The sequence below is a fragment of the Vanellus vanellus genome (genome assembly GCF_965231255.1).
Source record: "Vanellus vanellus genome assembly, chromosome: 4".
NCBI classification, from domain to species: domain Eukaryota; kingdom Metazoa; phylum Chordata; class Aves; order Charadriiformes; family Charadriidae; genus Vanellus; species Vanellus vanellus.
In genome coordinates this window covers 27,346,084-27,370,577 of record NC_138909.1, presented here as the reverse complement: position 1 = coordinate 27,370,577, position 24,494 = coordinate 27,346,084, and the positions used below count along the sequence as shown (strand labels likewise).

The 24,494-nt window shown below is 49.2% G+C and overlaps 1 protein-coding gene across 5 annotated transcripts in view; it reads right to left on the bottom strand.

Annotated features, from left to right (window-relative positions):
- Positions 1-24,494, bottom strand: part of LEF1 (lymphoid enhancer binding factor 1) — a gene marked incomplete at both ends in the record, with an annotated part of 70,203 nt that overhangs the window by 24,576 nt on the left and 21,133 nt on the right. For all 5 annotated transcript variants that reach the window (XM_082482563.1, XM_082482565.1, XM_082482564.1 and 2 more), the window contains 2 exons: positions 512-602; positions 4,616-4,748. In XM_082482563.1, the coding sequence (XP_082338689.1) occupies positions 512-602; positions 4,616-4,748 (224 nt within the window). The remainder of the gene's footprint in view (positions 1-511; positions 603-4,615; positions 4,749-24,494) is intronic.

The following is a 24,494-nucleotide window of genomic DNA, read 5'->3' as shown; positions in this document are numbered from 1 at the left end:
GAAAGATGCTGAGGGGGGGAGTATCAGCAAGAGTAGCAAAATCTCCCAATGACAGAGGCTTCTCTCCATACAGAAACTGTAAAAAGCAGCAGACTACAAAAGTTTGTTTGCCATTTTGGTGCAGTTTCAAGACTTCCCCCCACACGCATACTTCAAAGTTCCTTCTTACGTCCCCTCCCCTCACTAATTGCAATTTTGTTTATTAAAAATTTACATTTAGTTCCTTGAGAACTGTTTTCTGCTATCTTTCCAAACGCCAAGAGCCACAAATCTGAGCCATAAGAAATATATAGACTTCAAAGTGAAAACTACACACTTCAATTTCTGTATGCGTTCAAAAACCAGATTCAATTCATTTCAAAGATCGACATTTTTTGATCTTTGCAACTAAAATAACGTAGTAGTTTCTTACTGCAGCGACACTCTTATTTTGTAAATGCTGCCATTGATTCAACAACAGCGAATGGCGTGAACATGCACCTTTGTCTGAAAAGAAGCTAAAAGATCTTACCAGCCAAGAGGTGGTGTTATCTGTCCAACCCCGCCTGGAGACAAGGGGTAGAAGGTAGGGAGATCAGGAGCTGGAGGATGCCTGGACATGCCTGTTAAAGAGCACAGAAGAATGAATGACTTTTCCCTCAAAATACTACACACGTGAGCTACAGTTCACAGCTAACACAGCCAACGCTATGATGGAATTGGTGCTCTAGATAAGAAATAACCACGTCCTTGGCTGGGGTTAAAAGCAATAGGCTACCCATGCCACCTTTAAAATAATAAATAACTCGCACACAATATTGTAATTCAAAGGGAAATAACAGAAAAAACAAAGTGGAAGGAGGGAATAAATGTATGGGTAAGGGCCTGTGCAAGTTTAGATCTCCCGTAAAGTGCACGAGGCAATGCTGTCCTCTCAATGGTTTCACCAAACCCGATTGGATCCTGAGGACCTCTTCCAACGCAGCATGGAACAAGAGGAAAATAAAGCGTTGTCAAAGAGGCAGTGCAGCAGAGCTATTAGATTAGGTAAATTGCTACTTGTACGTTTTCGCGGGTTCCCTTATGGATTCGCAGATTTTGGAAACTTGCTACCACAGAGGATCAGTGGTTAATTAAGAATCATTTTCAGGCCTGTAATGGTCACACTTGATATGATTCATTTGGCTTCCAATTGTCACTCCAGCTCCAACTAAGCTCTTCATCAAGTTGACTCCTGTGGGCTCCAAGGTCAATCTGTTTTGCATTGGTAGTATTTCATGGAAAAATAAGAGTCCCATCAGAAATGATCCATCAGCTCACATTCCCCAGAACACAGAGTCCTACAACTGCAAGAATCACCTCAAGATTAAAGCTAATCCTCATCCCAAAAGGGTCTGCGGTCTCCATTCTTCACCTAAACCTCGTGCCCCCAGGAGACATGGAATTACAGTTGCAGAGGCCACAAAGACATCGGTTTATTTAAATGTGTTTGGGGAAGAGGGGGCTGAAGCAGAAGGAATTGTTAAGTCTACTTCACATGTTAAATCAGCTGCTTTAAAAGGGCATTAAATATTTATGTGGTGACACTCCAAAGGTCCAAGACTGAGTGTGTGCTACCTTGAGACTTGGTTTATAGACTGATGCTACTGATTTATTTCCCCCATCTAGTTTGTACTTAAATCTTCTGAATTTAATTATAAGATTTGAAGAATATCTTTTGGGATTGTGCACAGAAAAGGATGGAAAACAAGACTGGTGGTGTTACTGTCTGGAAAAAGCTAAATTCTCAGACTTGGGACCACAACCTGAGGATCATATTTTTCGTCAGTCGTCTTTTCAAAGGTGTAAAACAGCTGGTGGCTGACAGGAGAGGGAACACTTTATATATCCCACGGTTTTTATGTGAGAGGGAATGCTCTTTTAGAGCCGTTAAAAAAAAAAAAAAAAAAAAAAAAAAAAAAGGTGAAAACCAAGCCCAGCTTCTCATCTCTCTCATCTCTGATGACGGTTGATGCTCCTGGGAGTGGTGACACGACCTTGCCCCTGCCAGACCAAGTTCTGCACAAGGAACTGTGCTACTCCTTCCCCAAAATCCGTATTTCTGACCCACAGAAATGCACAGTGGTGATCCTTAGTCCAAAACTTGTGGCCCCTTATGGGGGGCTGTCAGCTACCCAATGCCCAGCAGGAACGTATGCAGGTACCACACGGCCAGTGTCTCCAAAGCAAGCTTTTGCTCACGGGAGGGTTAAGTAAAATAAAATAAAAGGGAAGAAAGAAGCAACCGCCTTTAGCAAGGCAGTGGCTGTGTGTCCATCCCGATGTGCCTGGAGTGCAAGAGGCAGCACTGCGGGCAAACTGCTGTGGGTCCCCCCCGTCGCCTCCTCACTGGGGGATTTCGGTGGGAGGAGGGCACCCCGGCGTCTGGGCTGGGGCAGCGCCTCGCTCCAGACCCATGGTGGGAGGCAAGGACAGAAACAATGGTCGGAGGCGTTTGGCAGAGGACCTGAGGGAAAAAAATCCTCTCTTCAGAGCAACTGCATGGGCCACTTCACTGGGGCTGCTCCCACACGCCAGCGGCACTGAAATGGGGCGTGTGGAAAGACCACACACATCAAGGCGACCATCACAGCCAAAACCAGAAGTCTCCAGCCCGCGTTATCCATCCCAATCTCCACCAGATGCTGTGCAAAGGGATTGAGAGCCCATTCAAGAACGCTGGAGGGGCACAAGCTCTGCTCCAGGGACACCCCTGGCTGCCCCCCAGCAGAACCTCCTCGCTGGGGTTGTGCTTGTGGACAGGGACGTGAGCGGTGGGATGCACCAGGGCTGGGCAGAGGAGAGGGTAAGATGAGGCAGGAGGAAGGACGGGCAGCAGAAACAAAAGAACAGCTGTTCAGTTTGAGTCTGCAGGAGAGGAGCACTAAAATAAACCAGGGGTAAAGGCCAAGAATTGCGGTGCAGGAGGGCAAACCCATTGCGAGTAAGTGAAAACTTCTTGAGCTCATGAACTGGGGCAGCAGCGGGGTGTGCCCAGCCGTCACAGCCACTGCGGGCAAGAGGTGGATATCCTGTACGTGTGGCACCTGTGGGATTTCAAGGAACGAGCATGAATATCCTTCTCCTGGGCACTGACGCAAAGGAGGAAGGCAAATGAAGACAGGAGGTCTCCATTTGCTTCTTCCAACTCTGAAAAAGATATTACACATGTATTTACAGGCCAGGTTTCCAGGCAGAGTGCTTTTTGTATTCCTGCTCCCTAAAAAAAAAAAAAAAAAAAAAAAAAAAAAAAAAAAAAAGCCAACCAAGAAACATAAAAAACCACACAGAGCCACAAGGCCGTGGTATTTTCTGGATGTAGCCCATGTTATCATCTGCACAGCAAGGCCAAAATAAAAAATAGGCATTCAGGGAAAGTCAAAACTAAAAAAACTCTCTCCTCCTGAACAATGGTGGCTAGACACCTCTCCAGACAAACAGGACAACTGTGCATGGGGACGTGTGCCCAGGCAGAGCCTCATGAAGTTCTCGACCAGGTGTCACGCCACATGGTGGGACACGTGTGTGCAGAAAGAGGTGGGGAGAGGCACCCTCCAGCCCCAGCCCTGGCACTGACAGACTTCACACCCACGCACTGACACCCCAACCACAGCAATCCAACACCCCAACCTTTGGAAACCCTCTGCTCCCTCTCCTTCCCTCCTCTCTGCCAGTTCTCCTGCGTAGGCTTCTCCTCCTCAGGCTGCTTACCCAAATCCTGGCTCGGACCCATGCCGTCTGGGGTCAGTCCTCCACTGGCAGCCCCCCAAAAACCATCACACACACCCCAGCTCCTGCATCCCAATGCAAGCAAACGCACCCAGGGGGTTCCTGGGGAGGATTTGCCGGGTGGGAGCGCTCGGTGCAGGCTGGGCTCTGCACCCCAGAGCTTGTTGGTGCCTCCCCAGGGACCCACAGCCTGACCTGGAGCGGGGCTGGTCTGATGCTCCCAGAGGAGAATCTGGGGGGGCCTTTTTGTTTGTTTTAAGGAGTCCTACAGGGCTCAGAGAAAACTGACACCCGCCACTCTGGAGCCTAAAACGATGCTTTCTGCAGAGGGCAGTGGGCATCAGAAGGTTAAAACACGTTCTGTTTGCAAAGCCTTAACCTGCACACGCTCAAAACTGTATTTGATGGGCTATGCTTCAGCTCTGCCAACTGATGTATGGAAGAATTCGGACAGCCAGAATACAAGGATATAAAATACAATTTTGAGTAAAAGGGAGAAAGAAAAGGTTTCAATAACACCACAACCGAAGTACTCTTCCCCGGTTTTCAGGAAGGTGAGGGATGGTTGCCGTTTCCGCATCTGCACACTGTGCTGCGAGCCTCAGCACAACAGGGGGTGGTGAGGACTGGCTGCTGCTTATTGAGATTTTAAAAGATTTTGATGAGTAAAGCAGGCCCGAATTATCAAATTAGAAAGAGCACAAATATTTAAACGACCAAGTTAAATATCAGCATCACGGCAGAATCACCTGAAAGCAGGCAAGCACCCCTGGAACTTTCCTTCTAAAATATTAAGAATAAAGCCTTATCACCAGCACGGAGGGCAGAAGGACTGCTCTGCAGCCCTGCCAGGACAGGATGGTCTCACCTTGTTTGGAGCTGACGTCGGAGGGGATGTGAGATGGGTGCGACCCCGGGGAAAAGTGCTCATCGCTGTAGGTGATAAGAGGGGTGAGAGGGTGAACCGCATGAGAAGGCTGTACCACTGGCACCTTGTTTGACTGCAAGAGAAGAAAAAAAATTAAATTAAATTCTGTTAGTGAGGTGGGGCTTCTGCATTTAAAATAAAAAACAAACAAACAAACAAACAAACAAAAAACAAGAAGCACTTCCAAAATGCAATTTGTATTACTGAAGGGAGGGTGGACAACACCGAGGCTGGTGGACGGCAACCAGGTTTGCTGCCAGAATTGGCATCCTCGAGCCACCGGTGCCTGAGGAGGGATGCAGGTGCTTAGAAAATGCAGGGAAATGGGGAAATGGGTGGAGCTGGGAGCAGGAGGAAAGGCATACGGGAGACAGGGAGATGGGGCCGGGGAAGTGGTGGCTGGAGAGCCGCAGAGCAGGAGGAGCAGCCTGGCGGGTAGGCACCACACACCAAGGGCTGCCACCACAGGACGGCAGAAGAGCCAGCAGCAATACTGAAGATGCCGTTCAGTTACAGGATCGGCATAAAAAAAAAAAAAAAGGTTCAAGTGCAGGTTTGCCACATTTCCAGCCTTAAAAGCAGCACAAGCATCACCGACGTCACTCCTCCTCCTCTCCATCACTCTCCTGCGCAACCGCAGCACGGCGCAGCGGGGACAAGCCCCCGGCCTTGCCAGAGGGTACAGCGGGCTTTGCCCCTGGCAAGTTTACAAACTCCACTTGAAACCTCCCGCTCGGGGTAACAGGTAACTGAAAAGCCACCCATAAAAGCCTAATTTCATACATAAGCAGTTGGCAGTGGCCTCTCAGAGGGATCTGTTAGGGAGGAGACCCGCCGATGGCCCACGGACAGCCGGGCGGCCTCTCGCTCTGTCACACCAAGGAGAAATCACAAGTGCTAAAAATGCCTGAGAGGGTCCCCGAAATGTGTGCCGTACAGCCATGTCCACGCAGGCCGAGACGCACGCTTCCCATCGTCCCTTCTTGCAGAGGCACAGGGGAGGGGACACTCGGCACGATGCTGCCTGAAATCACACTCTTGGACCAAGGCAGCAAGGCAACAGGATTCGTCCGTGCCAACGAAATGCTGCCACGTTAACACTGCCTGAAACACAAGTTGCTCTTCCCATGGTGGGATGAGACGGAGTGATGATGCCAGCATGTAACAGGCGCTATTAATTTGTACCCCGCCACTCTGTACCCTGCCCCTTAGCAAAAATAGTTATGCCCCAAACTGATTTTTATTAAAATTAAAAAAAAAAAAAAAAGCAATCATCCTTCAGAAAGAAACACTGGTAAAACTCAGCAATGACAGCCTGTCAAATACCAGGAATTAAGAAAAGGAAAAAAAATAATTAAAAAGCCCAATGAAATTAATTTTCTTTGCGCTATTGAAATCCTGGCACAAACAGATGTTAGGACAATACTCCAAGTACAAACCCAGGATTTCTCTGGACTTCTAGAAGCAGAAGGGTTATTAGATGGACAACTCAATTTATTGTTAAGGCCGGTAGGAGTAGGGGAAAGAGAGCAAATGGGAACCAGTGCAGTGCTTTCTGCTTGCCTTGTTTCCAGAGCACCACCTTAAGGAACTTGCATTAGCAGGCAGTATCTTCTTAATGTCTGACCTATCCCTCCAGTCATATAGCTCAGAATCTGGTGCCATGAATTTTTGCTAAATTATGCTATCCTTGCTCTCCTCTTAATTTTACGGTTTTCAACACAGATTTGCTTTCCTGTGGGAAAGAGATAAGAACCTGAGGATTTTAATTTAAGCTCCGGCCTTGTCTTATATTTTGCAAGATGGAGAGAGAAAGCAGCGCCAGTAGGTGTTTTAAAGCCAACAAGCATTAGGTCCATTTTTGCGACCAAATAATAAAAGCAATATGAATTCTCAATAATATAGATGAGTTGAGTTGTAAAGGGGATAGCTCAGGCTGCTATTCATCTTCCCTGCCTGTGTAAATTCAACAGAAAACAGATGCCAACAAATATCAGACGCTTTACAAATCAGGCCTCAGTCTTTAGTTATGAGACTTGTGGGCCAGCCCACCATTCAGCAATTACTTTACCAACAATAAACTGTATATTATGAATAAAGATCAAGCAATAGATGTATTTAGGTCACACACACGCAGCTGCTAATCAGCATTAATTTCTCAAAATTTAGTAATTAACATTTTGTATTATACTGGATGTAATTGTCATGCACGCCCCTGGTATCAGGGTTACTTGCTTTCAGAAATCACCCGTTTGTACTTTGAGCAAGCCAATCCCTGTACCCCCTCGCTCTCCAGCATCCTGCAGATTTTATTTTATTTTCTAATTCTCGGCACCTTATCCCCTAAGCCCACAGCACCAGCTTTCAACGGGCAAAGGAACCGTGAGAAGTCAGGAGAAAAGCAAACCGCTTGTCAGTGGGCTTAAAATTAACATATAAACGGGCCGTATCACCATTAAGAGCATTTAGCAGTCTTTCAGAGCCAGAAACTGGGAAAAAAAAGAAAGTAATAATAAATAATAACAATAATAAAAAGCTCTCCAACCTGCCTGCCCCACACTGCTTTGGAAGGGCCGAGGGAGCTCCAGCCACCTAAATCCTGCTGGGCACCCAGACGTGCCACTGGAAGGGGTCTTGGTGGGCACAGGCTGAGCCCCCCCATTCCCTGTGGTCCCACCAAAGACAACCATAGTGATTCACAGGGGGAGAAAACACAGGCCGACACGTGCGAAATGAAACCAGGATGAGAAAGGCCTGATGACATATTTTCCAAAAGCCCTATGGACTAAATTGGTTCTGCTGTGGCACCTGCCCCACAAGTCAACCCAGATGGGTTATCTGGGCCCTCCTCCCAGAGAAAGCCCAGGGCCAGAGACCAGGATCTCGTACACAGACATGGATACCTCTCTCACTGCCCTCTCAACTCTCCCGTCCTTGGGCCAAGGCGAGGGGAGAAGCAGATTGGCCTCATACACCCCAGCTGGTCCCACGATTGCTGGTCTGCACACTTCACTCTTGGAGACACCTGGCTTGGGGACCATGCTGAAGCCCCTTCCACCGCCTACTGCTCACAGTGGGCATTACTGTCCCAAAGGCTTTTCAGGGCTGAGTGACATGGCCAAAATCCTACCTCACGCTGAGGTACAAGGCAGTGCTGATTAGGCACCTCCTACTGCAGCCCATCGTCTTTGCCCATAGGCTTCTCCTCCTCCCACAAACGCACCATCCCTACTACCTTCACATCCCCAAATCCTCCAAAACCAATCCATACAGCTGCAGAAACACTTGAGCGATTGACAGAGACCTGAACTCAGGGACTGCCGATCTGGGTCAACATGATCTCCATGCAAGGGGAATGCAGTCCCCCACACTTGGCTAGCACCCACCACAGGTCTCCCCGGCACACTGGTGACATTCACATCTAATACAGGCACGGTTCGCAGAGGACCTTTTGTCCTCAATACAACCTTAATCTTCTCCTGCAAAACCCAATCAGTCCACACGCTTTCAATGAGATAATTACATAACTACCCACTGTCCTACATGAGGTTCTTCAGTATTTCAGTACAGAAATTATACTTCATCCACTCATCAAAATGTAGTTTTTTGATGCAAGTGGGTACCTAAAGCAGCTTCTAGAAAGGCAATAAAGCAGATGAGAAAGCAATTCTCATTTCTAAGACAATCTGAAGAAGCTGGACGTTCATTTGAAGCAGTTCCTAACACAGCTCCGACGCAGCGTACGCGGTGTACTTCCACACCACTTTCCGCACCTTCATTGAACTCTGGGCCTAAGCTTCTTCACATGCCCTGGAAAGTAAAGGAAATAGAACCTACAGTCTACCTCAAGATCTGCAATTTGGAAAAAATAAACAAACATTTAAAAATCAGGACCTGTGGCTTACAAAGGTGTAAGGCTTTAAGGCACCTTGTCACGTGGGTGTCATAACCTGTTATGAACATTAAATTAGGCTAATGGCGAAGGGATCACCCATACCTGTTGGCTCACGGGACCCAGCTCAAAGGGGCACTTGCCCCTGAGCAACTAAACCTTGGTTAGGCCCATCAGGGCTCTAGTCCCACAGCACAGTCTCACAGCAGAGCCTCCGGCAGCATCCTTTGGGAACTGGCCTTGCACCCAAAGGAACTCTGCCCAGCTCTCCCCGGGGCACTTCTGCTGCTTGGACATTTGCTCAGCAGCTTGGCCTTCACAGCCGATATCTTTTATTTCTCCCAGGCACGTGCTCAGGCTGAGGTGAGGCAGCACTGGCAGGGGACGGTCCCCTGAAGGGACACCAACAGGGTAAACAGGCAGGGCTGGGAGAAAATACATCTATTGAAAACAGCAAGAGCTGAATTATTCGACTGGTTAGTGCATGCATGAAGCTGCTATTCAGTTTTATGACCGACCTCAAAAACAAAAAGCAAAACCCCCAGTGAAACATTAGTGGGCAAAGGGTAAGATCTCGCAGGGACCCAGCAGTAGGCATTACCCCGGCAGAGCTTCGTTGTGCACCGGACACCAGCTTAAAACTACTGCTGCATGAAAGTAACGCAGGAACAACCGCCCAAATCAGTACAAAAGCAAATGCCTCTCTTGCAAACAGCAAGCACAGTCTGCAAGCACCAGGCTTGAACTGTACTTGGGATTTTTTCCTCGTTTTTGAAAAGCAAGACTGCCAGAAAACAACCAAAACCCAAGCCCTCCCCAAACAGCTAGCTAATGCTTCAGCAAAGGCCCACACCTGCAAGGTATCCTATATGCAACAAGTGTGCAAAAACTATAAAAAGCCCGAGACAGCCACGGCAAAAATGCCTGTAGGTCAGCGCTGGGCGAGGCGGGCGGCTGGGAGCTCCCGCTGGAGCTGGGGGGACCATTTGTTCCAGCTGCTGTGCAGGGAAAGATATTAAATTAACGACCCTTCAAAGGACGCACATCTACAAAGGAGGTCGCAGACAGGCAGGGAGGTTCGCAGGGAAGCGGGAACAAGCGAGCCCGTGTGCACACAAGGCTCAAGCGTCCCTAGGTCAGCACCCAAAGAGGTCCTGCGTTGTTTTTTTTTGTTTTGTTTTGTTCTTCCTCTTTTCTTCAAACACGAAGCTGCTTCTAAAAAGCCAAAAAAGGCCCCAGCCTGTCTACTTTTCCTCTCTCCTGTCAACAAGTTGCGTGTTGGGTACAGGCAGTAGCAGATGGTCTTCTCAATTCAGACTAAAATAAGCCAATAAAAAAAAAAAAAAAAAGAAACAAAAACTTAAGGAGAAATCCACTCATTCCCTTTTGTTCCTGAAAGAGAGAGTCATTTTGAAAAAAAAAAAAAAAAACAACAAAGAAAACCCAAACAAAACATGGCTTCAAGTTTTTGACAGCAAATGTTCAACTCAGGGATGAAAACACAACAGACAGCTCTTCCCAAAAAAACCAACCCCAAACCCTTCCACTATTGCTACAGCAGTACAGCAAAATAAAAGGACCAATGACTTGTTGGAGGATTTAAGGACACCTTGACATGAGGGGACAAGAAAAATCCATCAGTTTTTTAGCTTATTTAGCATGTAGTTTCTAGAGCCCTGAAATCATCCTTAGGCAGAAGGCTTTAGCGAACCCAGAAGATGACAGTTTCAGTTGTCCTCTCAAAATAGCGGTAGCATTTTAACGGCTACACTAACTCCACATTTATGCCTTTGCCAACCAGCTGTTGCAATAAAAATGCAAGACCAAGAAGAACATACTTTTGGAGCAATGTCAAAACCAGGCCCATGTCCTGGTTCAACATGGACCTGTCCTCATGGACAAACTTCAGGACAGGGGGAGCAGAGGTGGAAAGAGAGGAGTTAACAGTAAGGTGTTTTGGCCAGAAGTTGTTGCCAATAGATGAAACAAGCTAATCAACACCAGCAATAATTGCAATTACAACATGCCACCTCCCTGGGAGCTATCGAACAATCCCTTTCCACAGACAACTTTGCAGAGATGCAGCAAGCCCGATACACAGAGGGCTCAGGTTACTCCCCCCCATCCCCAAATCACTTATTCAGAGCAAATGTCCAAAGCCAACCTCCTTCTAGGCTCTTGACAGCAGAGATCATCTTATGCTTAAATTTTCAAAACCCCCTCCAGTCCTTAGACAGCTCAATTGGGAAAATTACATAGCAGACAGAGGGGTGGTGGATTTGTAACCCTACTTTTAGCCCCACCTGAAGCTAAAAGGAGCAGGAAGGGAAGGCATGCCCACAGGAACGCCCCGCTCACAGGAAACAGGGGCTTAGGAATATTGAGATTTATGAAAGCCAAATAAAAAAGGCGTAGCCTTTTTACCCCGCTTCACAACTTGGCAATGGGATGCCATTTATCTCACTGACCTTTCGTGCTTACAAACAGCAGGGGTGACATCCCAGGGACTGGCTGCAGCAAGGAGGGAGGCAAAGTGAAACGCTGCATCCACTTCGATGTGAAGCTTCGCGGCTTTACAATGGCTAACACTTAGTCAGAATAAAAGTAGAATCAAAATCCTGTGTTTCAGGGGGTAAACTGACAGCTAGCCAAGCTCAGGAAAAAATCCTCCTGGTCCCCCCTTTTCCACATGTCCTGTACTGAAGCGCTTCGATGGGTAATTAAGTTGTGTTTATTTCTGAGAGCCAGGAAAGGGGAGAACGAGAAAGTTACTTTAAGTCAGTCATGGAAGGCTTCCCCCCATACCCAGGACAGGTTGCATCAGGCGACCACAGAGCCGCAGCAGCCCAGGAGACGCCGGGAAGATGGAGAGAAGAAGCTGCCAGCACATCAGCAGGCAAAGGAGGCACCCATGATCTTTGCCGGAGCTTCCTGTGGTTATTCAGGAGCAGGAAGAGTTTGTGCCCCTTTTCCAGCTGCCCAGACCGCCTTCCTTTTTGGAAAGCCCAGCAGCAACAGGCTGTGGCTGCAATGCACGGGAAAGGCACCTTCCCGGCCGACAGTGCTGCGCCACGGTCTGCGTACCAGGAGAGGCAAGAGGAGTCTGAGCAAACCCCTCTGCCTGAAGCCTGAAGGGTGGGCGCGCAATAAAAACTTCAGTACAACAGCCAGGGGAGCATCGCAAAGAAAAGAGTAAATGCGATTTGATAAAGCCTGGGATAAGCATCTATCTAGACGGATTACAATCAGTAACCGGATTCAGGTTAATTGTGGCGTTGGTGAGAAACCACCGCGCTAATGGCTTGTCTACATTCTTGTCTTTTTCCAACTTCCTCCCCCCCCCCTTCAATCTTGGAAATTAATATAGCACAACTGTGACGGGGTTTTTGCTGAAAAGTTGTAATAAACATTTGAGTTCCCTCAAGACAGCTTTAAAAACACGGGTGTTGAATCTCTGACAGAAACATGTTTTATTTCAAGTGTTCATTAAGCGCTGCCATTAAGTGAGTGATTAAAGCACACCCAGTATTAAAATAGCTCGATTAGAAATCCCCTGCTATCTCTGTTTTCTTCTCTCCCGTGACTTCTTAATTTGTTTGTTCTCACCGGCTCAGGAAGGCTGTCGGGAGACCTGGAACGCTGGCGCACCACGCGGGGAGCCAGGCAGGTCTTGCAAGGCTCCGATCAGGGGAGGACAAGCCCATTTCTATTTACATACTGGAAATTCACATATACACAGATTATACTTAGTGGTGCACAGTCCATTAGTTTTAGAAATATGCACCAAAGACTGATAGGGCATTAACTTACCAGCAAAGCCACATGCTTGCCGGGAAGGCTCTCCCTGTTAAAATATTTTGCGGTGTTTTATTTTGTCCTCCAAACTCAGCACCGGGTCTTCTCCAACAGCCATTAATTGCCAGTAAATACTCCATAATTTGCCAGCCGATGCTCGTTTTAAGCTCTGGTTTCCACATGACGGTCCTTTTAACTTTGCCCATCCTGAACGGTTCATCATTTCCCTCATGTAAATATGTGCACCAAGAAGCCCGCACCCAACAAGCGACAACCCGCAGCATCAAATCACATGCTTGACCCTTAGTTTCAGTCACTAAGCAGTCCCAAAACCTGGTAAATGGGATCACTGGCATTGGAAATACTCTGGATAGCAACACGGCCCATGGGCCATGGCCCCCCAGCCTGTACCCCACGCAGCATCCCTGCTCCAGCCTCGTGCATCCTTGACACACTCAAGCCAGTCCCATCAGCTGAAAAGGTATTTTCCCCCGTCGTTTCCTGCCCTGTCCACAGTCCTTTCTGTTCTGTTGGCCAAGGGGAACACAGGTACCGCAATGTTTTAACAAGCCCAAGCTCAAGCCTCTGAATCGCAAGGGTCTGGCTTATTAATTGCTTTGTCAATAAGGACCGCTGCCCCAAATCAGCAGAGGAAGCCTGCGGGATATCAGAGGAACCGGTGCCTGCAGCCCCGCTGCTTGCTGGGGAAGGGGGGTTCAGCAGGGGCGTTATATGCCAGGGAACCCTGGGGGTTTCGGGCAGGGGGAAAAGATGCTGGAGCCCACCCTGGTGTCACCTCTTGTGCCATCTTCAGCTCTTCCCTGAGGACAATGCTGCTCTGGTTTCTGTCACCAGAGCTGTTTGCTGAGCTAAGACAAAGACACAAGCTTGTTTTGCTTGCCTCAAGGTTATCAGCACCCCCATTCACAACAGCTTCGGCATCTTCTCTGGGGTACTCAGACCTGCGAGCTAATGTGCCTCTCCCAGGCAAAGGGATGTGCTTCGGTCCACTATTCAAAACGGGGATACCTCTGCACCCTCAAGCACCAACTTAAATCAAGCACGGAAAGCGCTCAGGCAAGTGAAATGCCATCTACTACATAAACATACAAGTTTTGTGTGAAAGCAGGCGGTGCGATGGCAGCCTCTGGAGCCTGGCGTTCCTGTTCTGGCAGACAACATGCGTCACAGGATGGGACGACTTTTCCTCATCGGTCTCCTCACGTCCCACAGGATACGGACCGAGGCTCCTGGGGGAAACCAAGAAAAAACCCCGTCCTGCACCCTGGTGACAGGAAGATGTCTTTTGGCATCGCACAGGCAATGGATCAACAGTGCTTGAAATAAGACCTCCACTCAGTGCATTTACATTGTCTATGCTACAGCCTATTCAACACCACGTGCCATAACAAAGACCATCACAGGCCTAGAAGAATGAGAAATGGGTCAACTCCTCTTTGAGCAGTGATTTTTAAGATGCACTGAATAGAAATGTTCTTAAGAAAAAATGCGAGATCACGACATGCATCAGGAAGACATCTGAGTTCTGCCTCATAGAAGGTAAAGATAAGGCCTCAGACCCCTGTGCAAGCACCTGACACACCTTTACGCGTCCAAAACCTCTGTTCACCGTGCCTGAATTTGCAACTTAGAGGTTGATCAGGCAGCAACTGCATACTTCTAGCAAAACAGAGAAGAAGCTGAGCCGGCCACACTACCTACCCAACATGACTCACATTTTTGGAAGTGCTCCTGCCTCATCTGCCTTCTGAAAAACAGGGAGGGGGGAAACAACAACAAAAAAAGATTGAAATAGATGTGAAGACGGAGGAGTGATTAATTTGACTGCATCAATGACTCCTCAGCTGGTCCTTGCCCCAGGCAAACCCCGCTCCCCACCATGCCATTGTTGCCAAAAGGCTCCCGCAGGGAAATCGCCACCCAGGCCGACCCCCTCCAGCTCCGGAGTGTCGGGAAAGGCTGCCCATGCTTTGCCAGGAGGTGAGGAGTCCCCATGGCTGGGATTTTAGCTGCTTGAGGGGGATTTCCCAGCAGAACCATGCCCAGCGTGAAGCCCAACGCCGACAACTGGGGCTGCACGCGTGGTCTTACAGACAGCAGGAGCAGACAGGGCCGGGTGGGATCGACGCAGGGGTCACTTGGCACATGACAGGCTATGAAGGAAGCACCAGAGTGGCCGCTTTCTCCAAATTCGAGGCTCCCAGGCACCGGTGACCCTGCATACGCACTGGAAAAAGTTTTCACAAAACTTCCCTGAGTCCAGCTAAACCGTATTAACAGATTTATCCAATAACATGCAAATTCAGGTTTTAATGAAAAGTCTTAAGTCCCAGCTCTAAGTGATTTGGACTTTTCTGCTAATGGCATCTGCTAATGACCAAAGATTTAATGCATCAAGTCTTAGCATACATCAGTGCAAACAATATAACCATTTAGTGGAGGTAAAAAGTCATCTCATTAGACATCCATCATTGGATGTGGGCAAGATGGTCCAAAGGCTTAAAATAAAATATTCATTTTTAAACTAAAAAAAAAAAAAATCCCTAAAAATGTACAAATGATTAGGCCAAAAGTAGCAGTCTGCTAAAGCTTCACTAGGATTGAAAATGCAAACTGCAACATTTATCTGGAGGTAAAACGCATTTGCAAGTACTTAATTTCTGCAGCACTGTTCCACAGAAGGCAAAACCAATTTTAACAGGAATTAAAGCAATAGGGCCCTCCAGAAACAGGATGTCTCTTAGACAGGTTATTTGAACCATCAGTAGAAGGTCACAACAGGAATTACTTCTCTACCACATTGTGCAAGATGATTTCAGTACAAACAAAAGTGTTGAAAAGCTACTAACTTAATTTTATAGATCAGTCCCAGGAGGGTTTGTCACGTCAGTCAGACACAAAAACATGCCCTAAAATTACATTTATGTGTAGCTAAAAATATAAAAATCACAGCGCACAGCTAAGGACAAGCAAAGAACGACTTGAGCCCATGCCTTCTTCAAAGGAGCAGGGCTGCAAACACTTCTTTTGACCGGCTGTTTCATTTGGACTCTTGGCGTAAACAGGACCAGTAAACCCACTGCAAAACACTGCTGGACGCTGAGCTATCAATGCATAATCTAAATGCTGAGTATTTTTAGTCCCGTTTGCCAAACGGCATTCAGAAGATACAGAAAAGGGACTGACGCCTCCCAGCCAGGGGCTGCCAGTAGGACATTACTCAGCTCAGGGGAGTACTGTAATTACAATGGGCCCATGCATACTACCAGCCTGTTTGCAGGAAAAGTGGAAAAAGGAAAGAAAAAGGGGTATCCAGAAAAGATGGAGCACCCCACCTTCATGCCTGCAGTCTCCCAGGGCAGCTTAGGAAAGATTTTTCTTCCCCCCCCCTGAAAAGCAGACACGGCAATCTCACAGCAAGCCTCACCTCCAGCTCCAGAGAGGACCCAACGAAGGAGTCCTGGAGGGATGCTCCAACATTAGCTTTGGGGCTAGATCAGCCTCTGAGAGCTGCCCATCCCTGCTGAAATGCATCCTTCAGGACCCCAAATGCATTTTTCCCAGTGTTGGTGGCATTGGATCTCCTCCGGCTTTGCTTCAGCCCCATTCACCGCCCATCCTTTCCTCTGCCCCACCACCCTGCGCTCATCCCTGGGAAGCCATCTGGATCCCCCCCAGGCCCCGCTCCGCTTGTTTTACTGCACTGCACAGCACCCTCAAGCTCCCAAAACTAGGCATTTCACTCGGTTTTCAGGCCTTGCCCATGCAGGCGCACGGCCACCCTGGGCACTGACCCAGAAGCTCTCCTCTGCCTGGAGTGAGATTGGGGAAAGCGGGGAGAAACGTGGGGCTCACCTGCTCCCCCCTTCCCACCGCACTCGATTTGGCCTGTTACTACTAAGCTCCTTCCCCTCAGTTGGCCACAGGGCTTAAAAAAAGGTTGCTGGTATGCACAACACACGTGATGCCTTTTAAATCCTGCGTAGGATATTTCTGCCTGCTGATAGACTTTTTTTTTTTAATTCAAGAGCTGCCCTTTAAAATTTAAAAATCACTCTTAAAAGGAAAAAAAACACACCCAGCCCACAACCTAAGTTTTGTGCAGCAGGCACCTACATCCTCATAAAAACCCTGGGCTGCACTTTATAACATGGGCAGAAGTCTAAACATCGTAAAAAAAGAGCCTAAATTGCCAGATTGCCCAAGCCTCCAGTAAATCACCCTTCCAGATGGGCTTAGGGCTGCACGCAGAGCCCAGCTAGTAGCAACGGGTCGCCCCGCAATTATATTTCAATCCTACTAAACTCAACAAACATTATATGAGACTTATGCTCGATTTCATTAAAGAGGCACTTCTGAAGTTTACCATCGCCCCGTCATTACCAACAGTTTGATTTTTCATGCAATTAGCGCTCCCCTGTGCAATTAACTCCCCCCCCCCCAAGCGTGGCGGAGGAAGAGGTGGACAATTTCTTATCATAACTGCATCCCTCCTCAGTACTTTTCATTACAATAAAGGCTGCGCTTGGGAGAAATACAGCTGCGTTAGACTCTGCAAAACACCACTAAACAATTTATCAGGCAAAAAATTAGCTCACACCAGGAGAGCCTGGGGAAACGTTCAGCCCCCCTCTCCCCTCCACTGCCAATAGGGTGGATGGTTGAGAGTGCCAGAGATGCCCAAACGCAACGCTAACCCCTTTCTTTTTTGGGGTGAGCACACGAGGTACCTACACGAGTTCTGCCCGTCGCACACGTGCTGTCATGGGGCAGTAAACCCCCAAACCCCTGCAAGCACCTGAGGTGGGATGGGAAAATTCAGCCAGCGACATTCCCACCCAGCAACCTCTCCAGCTGCCCCCACCAGGCAGGAACGTGGTCGAGGTCTGCAACCACATACTGGAGAAAATTTTAATTATTTTTTTTTTATTTTATTTTTTTCCACTCTCCTTCTCTCTTTCCCCTGCTCCTAGCAGAACCGGCAGGCTCCCTCCCCATTCCCAGCAGGGTTATTTCAGAGGTCAGGACCTGACCGTACCCTCTCCCCTGCAAGAGGGAGCATGCTTTTTAGCTTGATGCTCTGGGATCCGAGGATCAGCTGGAGGTTGGGAGGCAGAGATGGGCTGCAGACCCGGTGGATGCTACACGCACATTTTCAGTTTGCTGGAGAGGCCACACGTCCACAGCCAGTTTGCCACATGTATTTGCAGACGTGGTAAGTTTTTACTGTCCCTTTATTTAAGAAACAAGCTGGGAGACAGATTCAGGGGCATCTATTTCATACCTTTAAACAAGGAATCAAGTGCTCTGTTCTAAAAAAATATATATTAATTTTCCCCTTTCATGGCAGTAAGTGCCCTTGCTGTGTAATACTGCATGCTGCTGGAGAGAAAGCATGTCTAGGTCTCTCTTACTCCTATCCTATACCTAGGATAAGGATACCTTAACCTCATTTAAAAAATAAAAATTACCCCACATTTCAGGCTGTTAACATGCTTCGACCATCTCACCAGGTGCTGGGTCACAGCCAAGACACTATCACACCGTGAAACGCAGGCAGAAGAAGTCCCCCCTGTCTTTCGTGTATTTTCAGCGCTTATGCCTGAATACAAAGCTGGCAAAAACACCGCACCAACCAGCCGAGCTCAGGACAGTCGGCACCCAGCCACAGATGGGGCCGTGAGCCACAAGGTGAAACCCCATCACCCCAACTCCACGGATGCAGCCCTTCACACCACCGAACTATCACAGATGCAAAAATACAGTATCTAATGCTCGGAAGGTAGATGGGATTTGCTTATCTTAAGCATCTCTTCCTTCCGCTCGCCCTCCCCAAACCTCTCTGTCCATGCACAAGCTGTTCATGGGGGATAACCAGCTCAAAATGGGTAATTAAATATCAAAACAGCAAGAAAAGATCCTCTCACGGGAAGATACTGTGGATAATTTCTCATATGCCCAGTATTTTGGAACTCACCATTTGTATGACTTGCACAAAACTAGGAGCTGAGAACATTAGGAAAGCAGCTCCTTCGGTGTAGCACAGAGAAGGAGCACAGCTTTTCTCAGCACTGAGCGCTCTCGCACTATGTCAGAGGAAGGAAATGCTGCCTCCCCCACAATTTTTTTTTTTTTTTTTTAAAAAAAAAACACCTTTCCTCTTCAGAAAACCCAGGCCAGGTGTTACATGCTCTCGACATCAAGTTAAGGCCAGGCTGGCTAATCTGTAGGTTCACTCGTTAACGAGATAAAGGATTTGAGTGTGGTGCGGCAGCCTGGGCTGTGGGAGCCGTGGGCTGGGGGAGTGCTGCCGGCAGCCGAGTGTCACTCCTGGAGGAATGCCTGACCTTTCCCGGGGCTTTGATCATGCTGGCTCGCAGCGTGAGATAACCAGCCCTTTGCAGAATCCGGAGGTAATAAAAAAAGCAGCTTTGAGGCCTCGTGTTTTTGCAGGGAAATGCTTACCTGTGTTCCCAGCACTCTGCCCAGTCCCCACTACCACCCTCCCCAGATACCAGCTGCTTTAAAGCCAAACCCATCACGGTCACCTCGGGGGAATTGCACAAAACATTCAGGTGAGAGTTTTTAGCTCTCATTTAATTTCTCTTAATTGAAATGAGTACTTGTGTATCACTCTTATGGAAGACACGCACACAGAGACTCAAAAAAGAGCAGAGCAACAGAAGTATGGTCTCCAATTAGTATGCGATTAAGCTGTAAGTAGGATAATAGGAGGAGAAATTTTGTATCTTACACAAACAAGATAGCAAAAGAGATAGATAAAAGCACAGAAAGGGAATAAAGCTTTATCCCCAGTTCCCCTCTGAACACTGAACCCATACAGAAAGGACTGGATTGGCTGAGGGCTTTTTGTTTGTGTGTAATTATTTTAAAGGGGGGGGTGTCTTTCTCAAGACAGTTCCTGATGGGCAATTTAAACAAGCCAGTGTAGTACCAGGTTAGTAAAGCGTGAAACACCTGGAGCCCTGGGTTGAATGTGCCGAATCTGTAAGTGATAATTAGATCAGTCTTGAATACTTCCTTTAATGAGTCTACACAAGAGCACCGCGTCTACCCAGCCGGCTTTCGGTCGCCGACCTAGAGAAGTCCGCATGATCTCCTCAGTGCTAGGGTTGTGTTGTTTTCTTTCGTTTGGGCCACTGCAGTACGGTCTCTAAAGTTGGAGCCACAGTTCCTCGGTGCTCTCTGCAGGTTGTACACGCGGCGCGGGGCTCGCTCTGCAGCGCTCCTCAGCTGCGAGCAGGCTGATGCCAAACCGAGCAGACCTGGATAAGTTACCCCTCTGGGGGGAAAAAAAGTTGTGCTCAGCTATGCTGTCTTCCTCACGGGGGTTAACTATGTAGATTTCAGATGCAAATTTTACTTTAGGGCAGGCTTTATGGTATTAAGAGTCTCTTTTTCAGCCTTCTGAAATTTCATATGTATACATGCTAGAGCTCTCTCATCTCTGTTAATTGGGTTTTGTGGAATTTCGAGGCCCGGGGGCCAAGGAGGGAGGGCTGCTGATTAAAGCACGGCGTGCAGAAGTGGATGCAGAAGTGTTGCACAGTAACAGGAGGGAGACTGAATTCCTTCGAGCTACCTGCCTTCATGTGGGCACCCCGCCTGCCACTTTGGAGGAACCCCGTCTTTCGCCCTGGCCTTCCCGAGGGTGGGAGGATGGCTCCTGCCCCCTCCGATGGGCATCGCGGGGAGGATGCTCACCCCTGCTTCTACAGTTGCACAAATGGATTGCAGAGATTTTAAGGCTGGTCCGCAGCTACATTTGCTTATTGCGTGGTGCCCGTGTCCTCGCTGCAGACCCAAACAGGGCCATCTCGCCACAGCCCTAACCCCGAAGCAGTGGAGATGGGGGGCGGGGGGAACCCACAGCCTGACTTACACCCTTCAGGACCATTAAGGAAGAATAAAAGGACGTTTAATCTCCCTTCATCCCCTTTCGTAACCCAGCACGCACATGTGTGTTAGAATGCGTGAAGGTGCGATGTCTGAATTGATGAGATGACATGTGTGTCCGTCTGTCTGTCTGTATGTGTCTGTCTGTCTCCACAATGAGGGCACAGAAAATACCCATTTCTGCATTTGGCCGAACTGTATCTCTCCACATATGAGGATTCAGTCCAGGAGGTTGCTCGCTGGAGCTAAATGCAGATATTCACACACCCATTATAAATGCAGTCTAGTTTCATTTTTAACCCACAGGAGGGTGTGGAGGGAGAAGACATCAAAGCATGGACACAGGCTACCCTGGCATTCTGGGCGTGCAATTTTATCTTCCCCTCATTTCCCTCCTCTCCAAACCAGCTGCTACAACTATCATGATGCTTGCCCTCCGGCCAGTATGCTGGAAAACTGGCTTCCAAGGCAGTCATTAATCTCTCCCCATTACCCAGCTGGCACAGGATTTTGCTGAGATCGGAGGAGAGTCAGCTCCGTGCCCTCCGAAACACCAGTGGCAGCTCCCACAGCCACGCGTGCCAGGCAGCCACCGGCCCCCGCTGCCTGCCACCGCTGCGGCAGAAGGGCCACCACGAGAGGGATGGGGAGGGGGTAAAACCCAAACACACACAGACGCGGAAGAGCACTGAAAAGGAAGAAGGTTGATGTGAATTAAATAAAACCCGCCTGTCAGCAATGATGGTGAGAAGAATCACTACGCATCTTCAGGGGAAGGTGGCTCAGATGAGAGCTAAGTTTAGAGGCTGACTTCTTGCATAGCAATAGCAGCAGAGAGTAGCCCCTACGTTATGCCAGTTATGCAAGTGAAATGAAGATGCACGTAAACCTTCAGCAAGAAAACGCAGCTCAACAACGTTACGCTTTTTATTCGGCCATCAGGTTTCGACCCATCTGAGGTAACAGGGCCGAAAATACACAGATAGGTACGTGGTATGCTGAGCACAAGCAAGGGCTGCTCCAGTAAAGCCGAGCTGAAATGAGAATAAAGCAAGCTCAGAAAGTAATGATGCGTGCCACTGCAAGTTTTTTTTAGGGAGATAAAGTAATAAAAAGTGTGTTTTGTACGATTACCACCTGAAAAGCAGCCATTTTACTGTCTCCCACCATACGCTGCTCTGCACCAGCAATGCTGTGAGGCAACACTTGACCATCTACATCGGAACAAAAATAACCTTTTCAGAGAATACTTTTTTTTGTCTGTGGGGATGGGGTGATTCATACCTATCCCGTCACGTCCTCTCAGTAGTACTGCTCATTTGCTACTTTTAGAGGGGAACAACAGGGCCCACCGAGAGCCCTGTGTATACATACATAAACCTGCATTTGATCTGTCAGTAGGACTGAGGTTCCCCCAAGAAGAAGAAACACACAGGCAAGTTTTTGATCTTCCTTAAAGTACCTCTTATCTCAGCTTTTGTTTGTTTTCTGGTTTTTTGGGTGTGGGGTAGCGTCTGATGTGAATGCCACCCACCATAAGCTATCTAGGCAACGAAACAACCATCATAAACCATCACTGGAACAAAAATAGCAGCACCTTTCTCTCCCCTGCCTCCCCCAGGCACGGGCCACAGGCAGGACGGTACTGCCAGCATGTACAGCTACAAGTATATTTTGCAGATCACACACTCAGAGGTGCTAAGCATGGGTCTCCCATCATTACCTTGCACCCAGCCGCTCCTTAGGAGTCCTTCCTGATGGCTACCAGAAGGAGCAGCCCTTCCCAAACAGCCATGGAGCAGGGAGGGACTCCCAGGCTGCTGGAAGGTGCAAGCTCCAGTTTGGCCTAAGGAAAGTGGTCGCCCGCGGTGCAACCGGGTGAGGGCATCTACAGCAACAGCTCAAAACAGTTTGGTCCCACACAACAAGCCTAAAACATGGCTGAGCCTTCCCCTGCTGCCCAAGTCTTCATCTTCTCACCCATCTTGCCATCTAGAGGGAGTGCCAGCCCGCAGCTAGACATGCGATGGGGCACCAAATCCTAACATGAGCGGGGGAAGTGGTCTGAAAGGGAATTACTTGAGGTTGCAGCTTAAACCAACCTTTGCCCACGCTCATGGCTTAATCCCTCTTAACTCTGGAGCACGCTGGCCAACCGTGGCCACACCTGAGCAGTGGGGAGAGCCCTCCAAGCGGCCATGCTCATACCAGCTTTCGGAGGGGAGAGAAAGGACAAAAAAGAGCCCCAGTGGCCAGGCAGAGGAAGAAGCTCCTAATTAGTAGGAGGCAGCAATCAGCTGCTACACTGCCTGCTTTGCCGAGGCCGGCCGGGCAAGCACGCGGTGTGTGGGGCTGCCAGCAAGCGCCACATGAGCTCTCCATCCCCGGCACATCCTTCCTCGCTGGGAAAGGACACGAACCCCCGGGAAGCCCAGCTGTGGGGTCTGCAGCCCAAATCCTGCAGGGCTCCTGCTGAAAAGCACACTTAAAATGCATGCCAAAAAAAGAGTCCGCACCGATGCTATATTTAGCCGGAGGGTGCACACTTTGGAAAAGGCCGTTGTCCCCTCCAGCAGCAGTGGCAAGGCAGACGGGCATGCCCTCGGGATGGCCCCACATACTGGCACCCAGCATGAGCATGTCTCGGGGAGCCGCGTTTTCTTAAGGAAAGGTGAAAGCAGGCTGCAGGAGAGCATTAGCCATCCCGCTGGGTAGTGGTCCCTGCTCCAGAGCAGCCGAGCAGGAGACAGGAGCCTGGCTCATGAGGGGATGCTTCCTTCCCTGTGCCCGGGGTTTTCTACCTGTGTAAGTGGGATAACGGGCATTGTGTTCTTCATAAAGCACTTATGGACACTTTGCTTCATCCAGTCACTCGGGAGAGCCAGGCACGGCTGTAGGAAGGAATATTTAATAAGGGCCATTGGAAATTTGTCAGCTAGTGAAAACACAAAATCCCCTGCTTAGCTTGTCAAGCCAAGCATCTGTCAAAACCCTTGACTGACCGTCTCTCAAGGAAACAGCAAAGCACCTGTCTACTGGCCGGACCGCTTAGACTATGGGGGCAGGTCCGGAGCCAACACAACGCAGGCACCGGGCTCCGCACTGGTGAGCCCAAAGGGGTGGTTTTGCACTTTCCATGGCTCATGCTGGGTTTCCTCTCCCCCTACAGCAAAGCCGAGGGGATGCGCAGCACGAGGAGGAGAGAGGATGCTGCACGGTCCCCATGGATGCTGTGCAGGATGAAATGGCACCTTCCCCTGTTGACTCGCAGAGCCTCGTGGGGTGGTGAGGCAAAGCAGGGGGTGTCCCACCTCCGGCGCCAGGGAGGAGCCACTGAAAGCCGAGCTTCTAATTAAGACCACAGCTTCGGTTAATTGAGTCCAATTCACCTGTGACATGAAGAGCCCCAATCCCATCAACAATAATGGAACTGCATCGGCTTACACCAGTAATGACTTCAAATCAGCGGCATAATAAAGCTAATTCAATACTTCTCCAGGTCCAGCTGATGAGGCTGCCACGGGAGAGCAGGAGGCAGCCTTCCTCCTGCTGCGCCAACACCTCCTCTGGAAGAGAGGGCGACGTGAACGGATGGAGGGTTAGAAAGGCAGGAAATGTAAAAAATAAAGTAAGTTTCCAATAACGAGACTAAGGCTTATTTTTGAAATTGAATTACTCTGGGGGGCGACCCTGCGCCAGCGCTAACGATGAAGCAGCACTCCCCGTGACTCCCCGCCAGGCCAAAGGAAAAGCAAAACCCTGGAAGGCAGCCGCCGCAGGTTTCCAGCCCACCGAGTGCTGCTGAGCCACCCTGCCGAGCTGGGCCCACCAATTCAGGGTGCAGGAGGCCGGAGTGGCATTGCCCACACGCCAGCTATCACCCGCCATGGCGTGGGAAGGAGCTCATGGGAGACGGTGGTGCGCGCGGGAGATGGCCACACGCGTGGACAGCCCCAGGGAGGAAAGCAGGGTGACGTGAAAGTTGCCTGGCGTGGGCAGACGTGCAAATCAGCAGCTGCGTGGCCGTACTGGCAACCTCCTCGTTTCCGCGATGGCAACCTCCTCCCTGCCACGACGCCTGCCGCTCTCTTGGGACAGGGGCTGGGGGAAAGCCAAGAGGAGCAGGAAGGAGCAAAACCCTCCCGCCAGAGCACGGGATGCGCTGCCGGGGCTGGGGCCACCCTGGGATGGCCC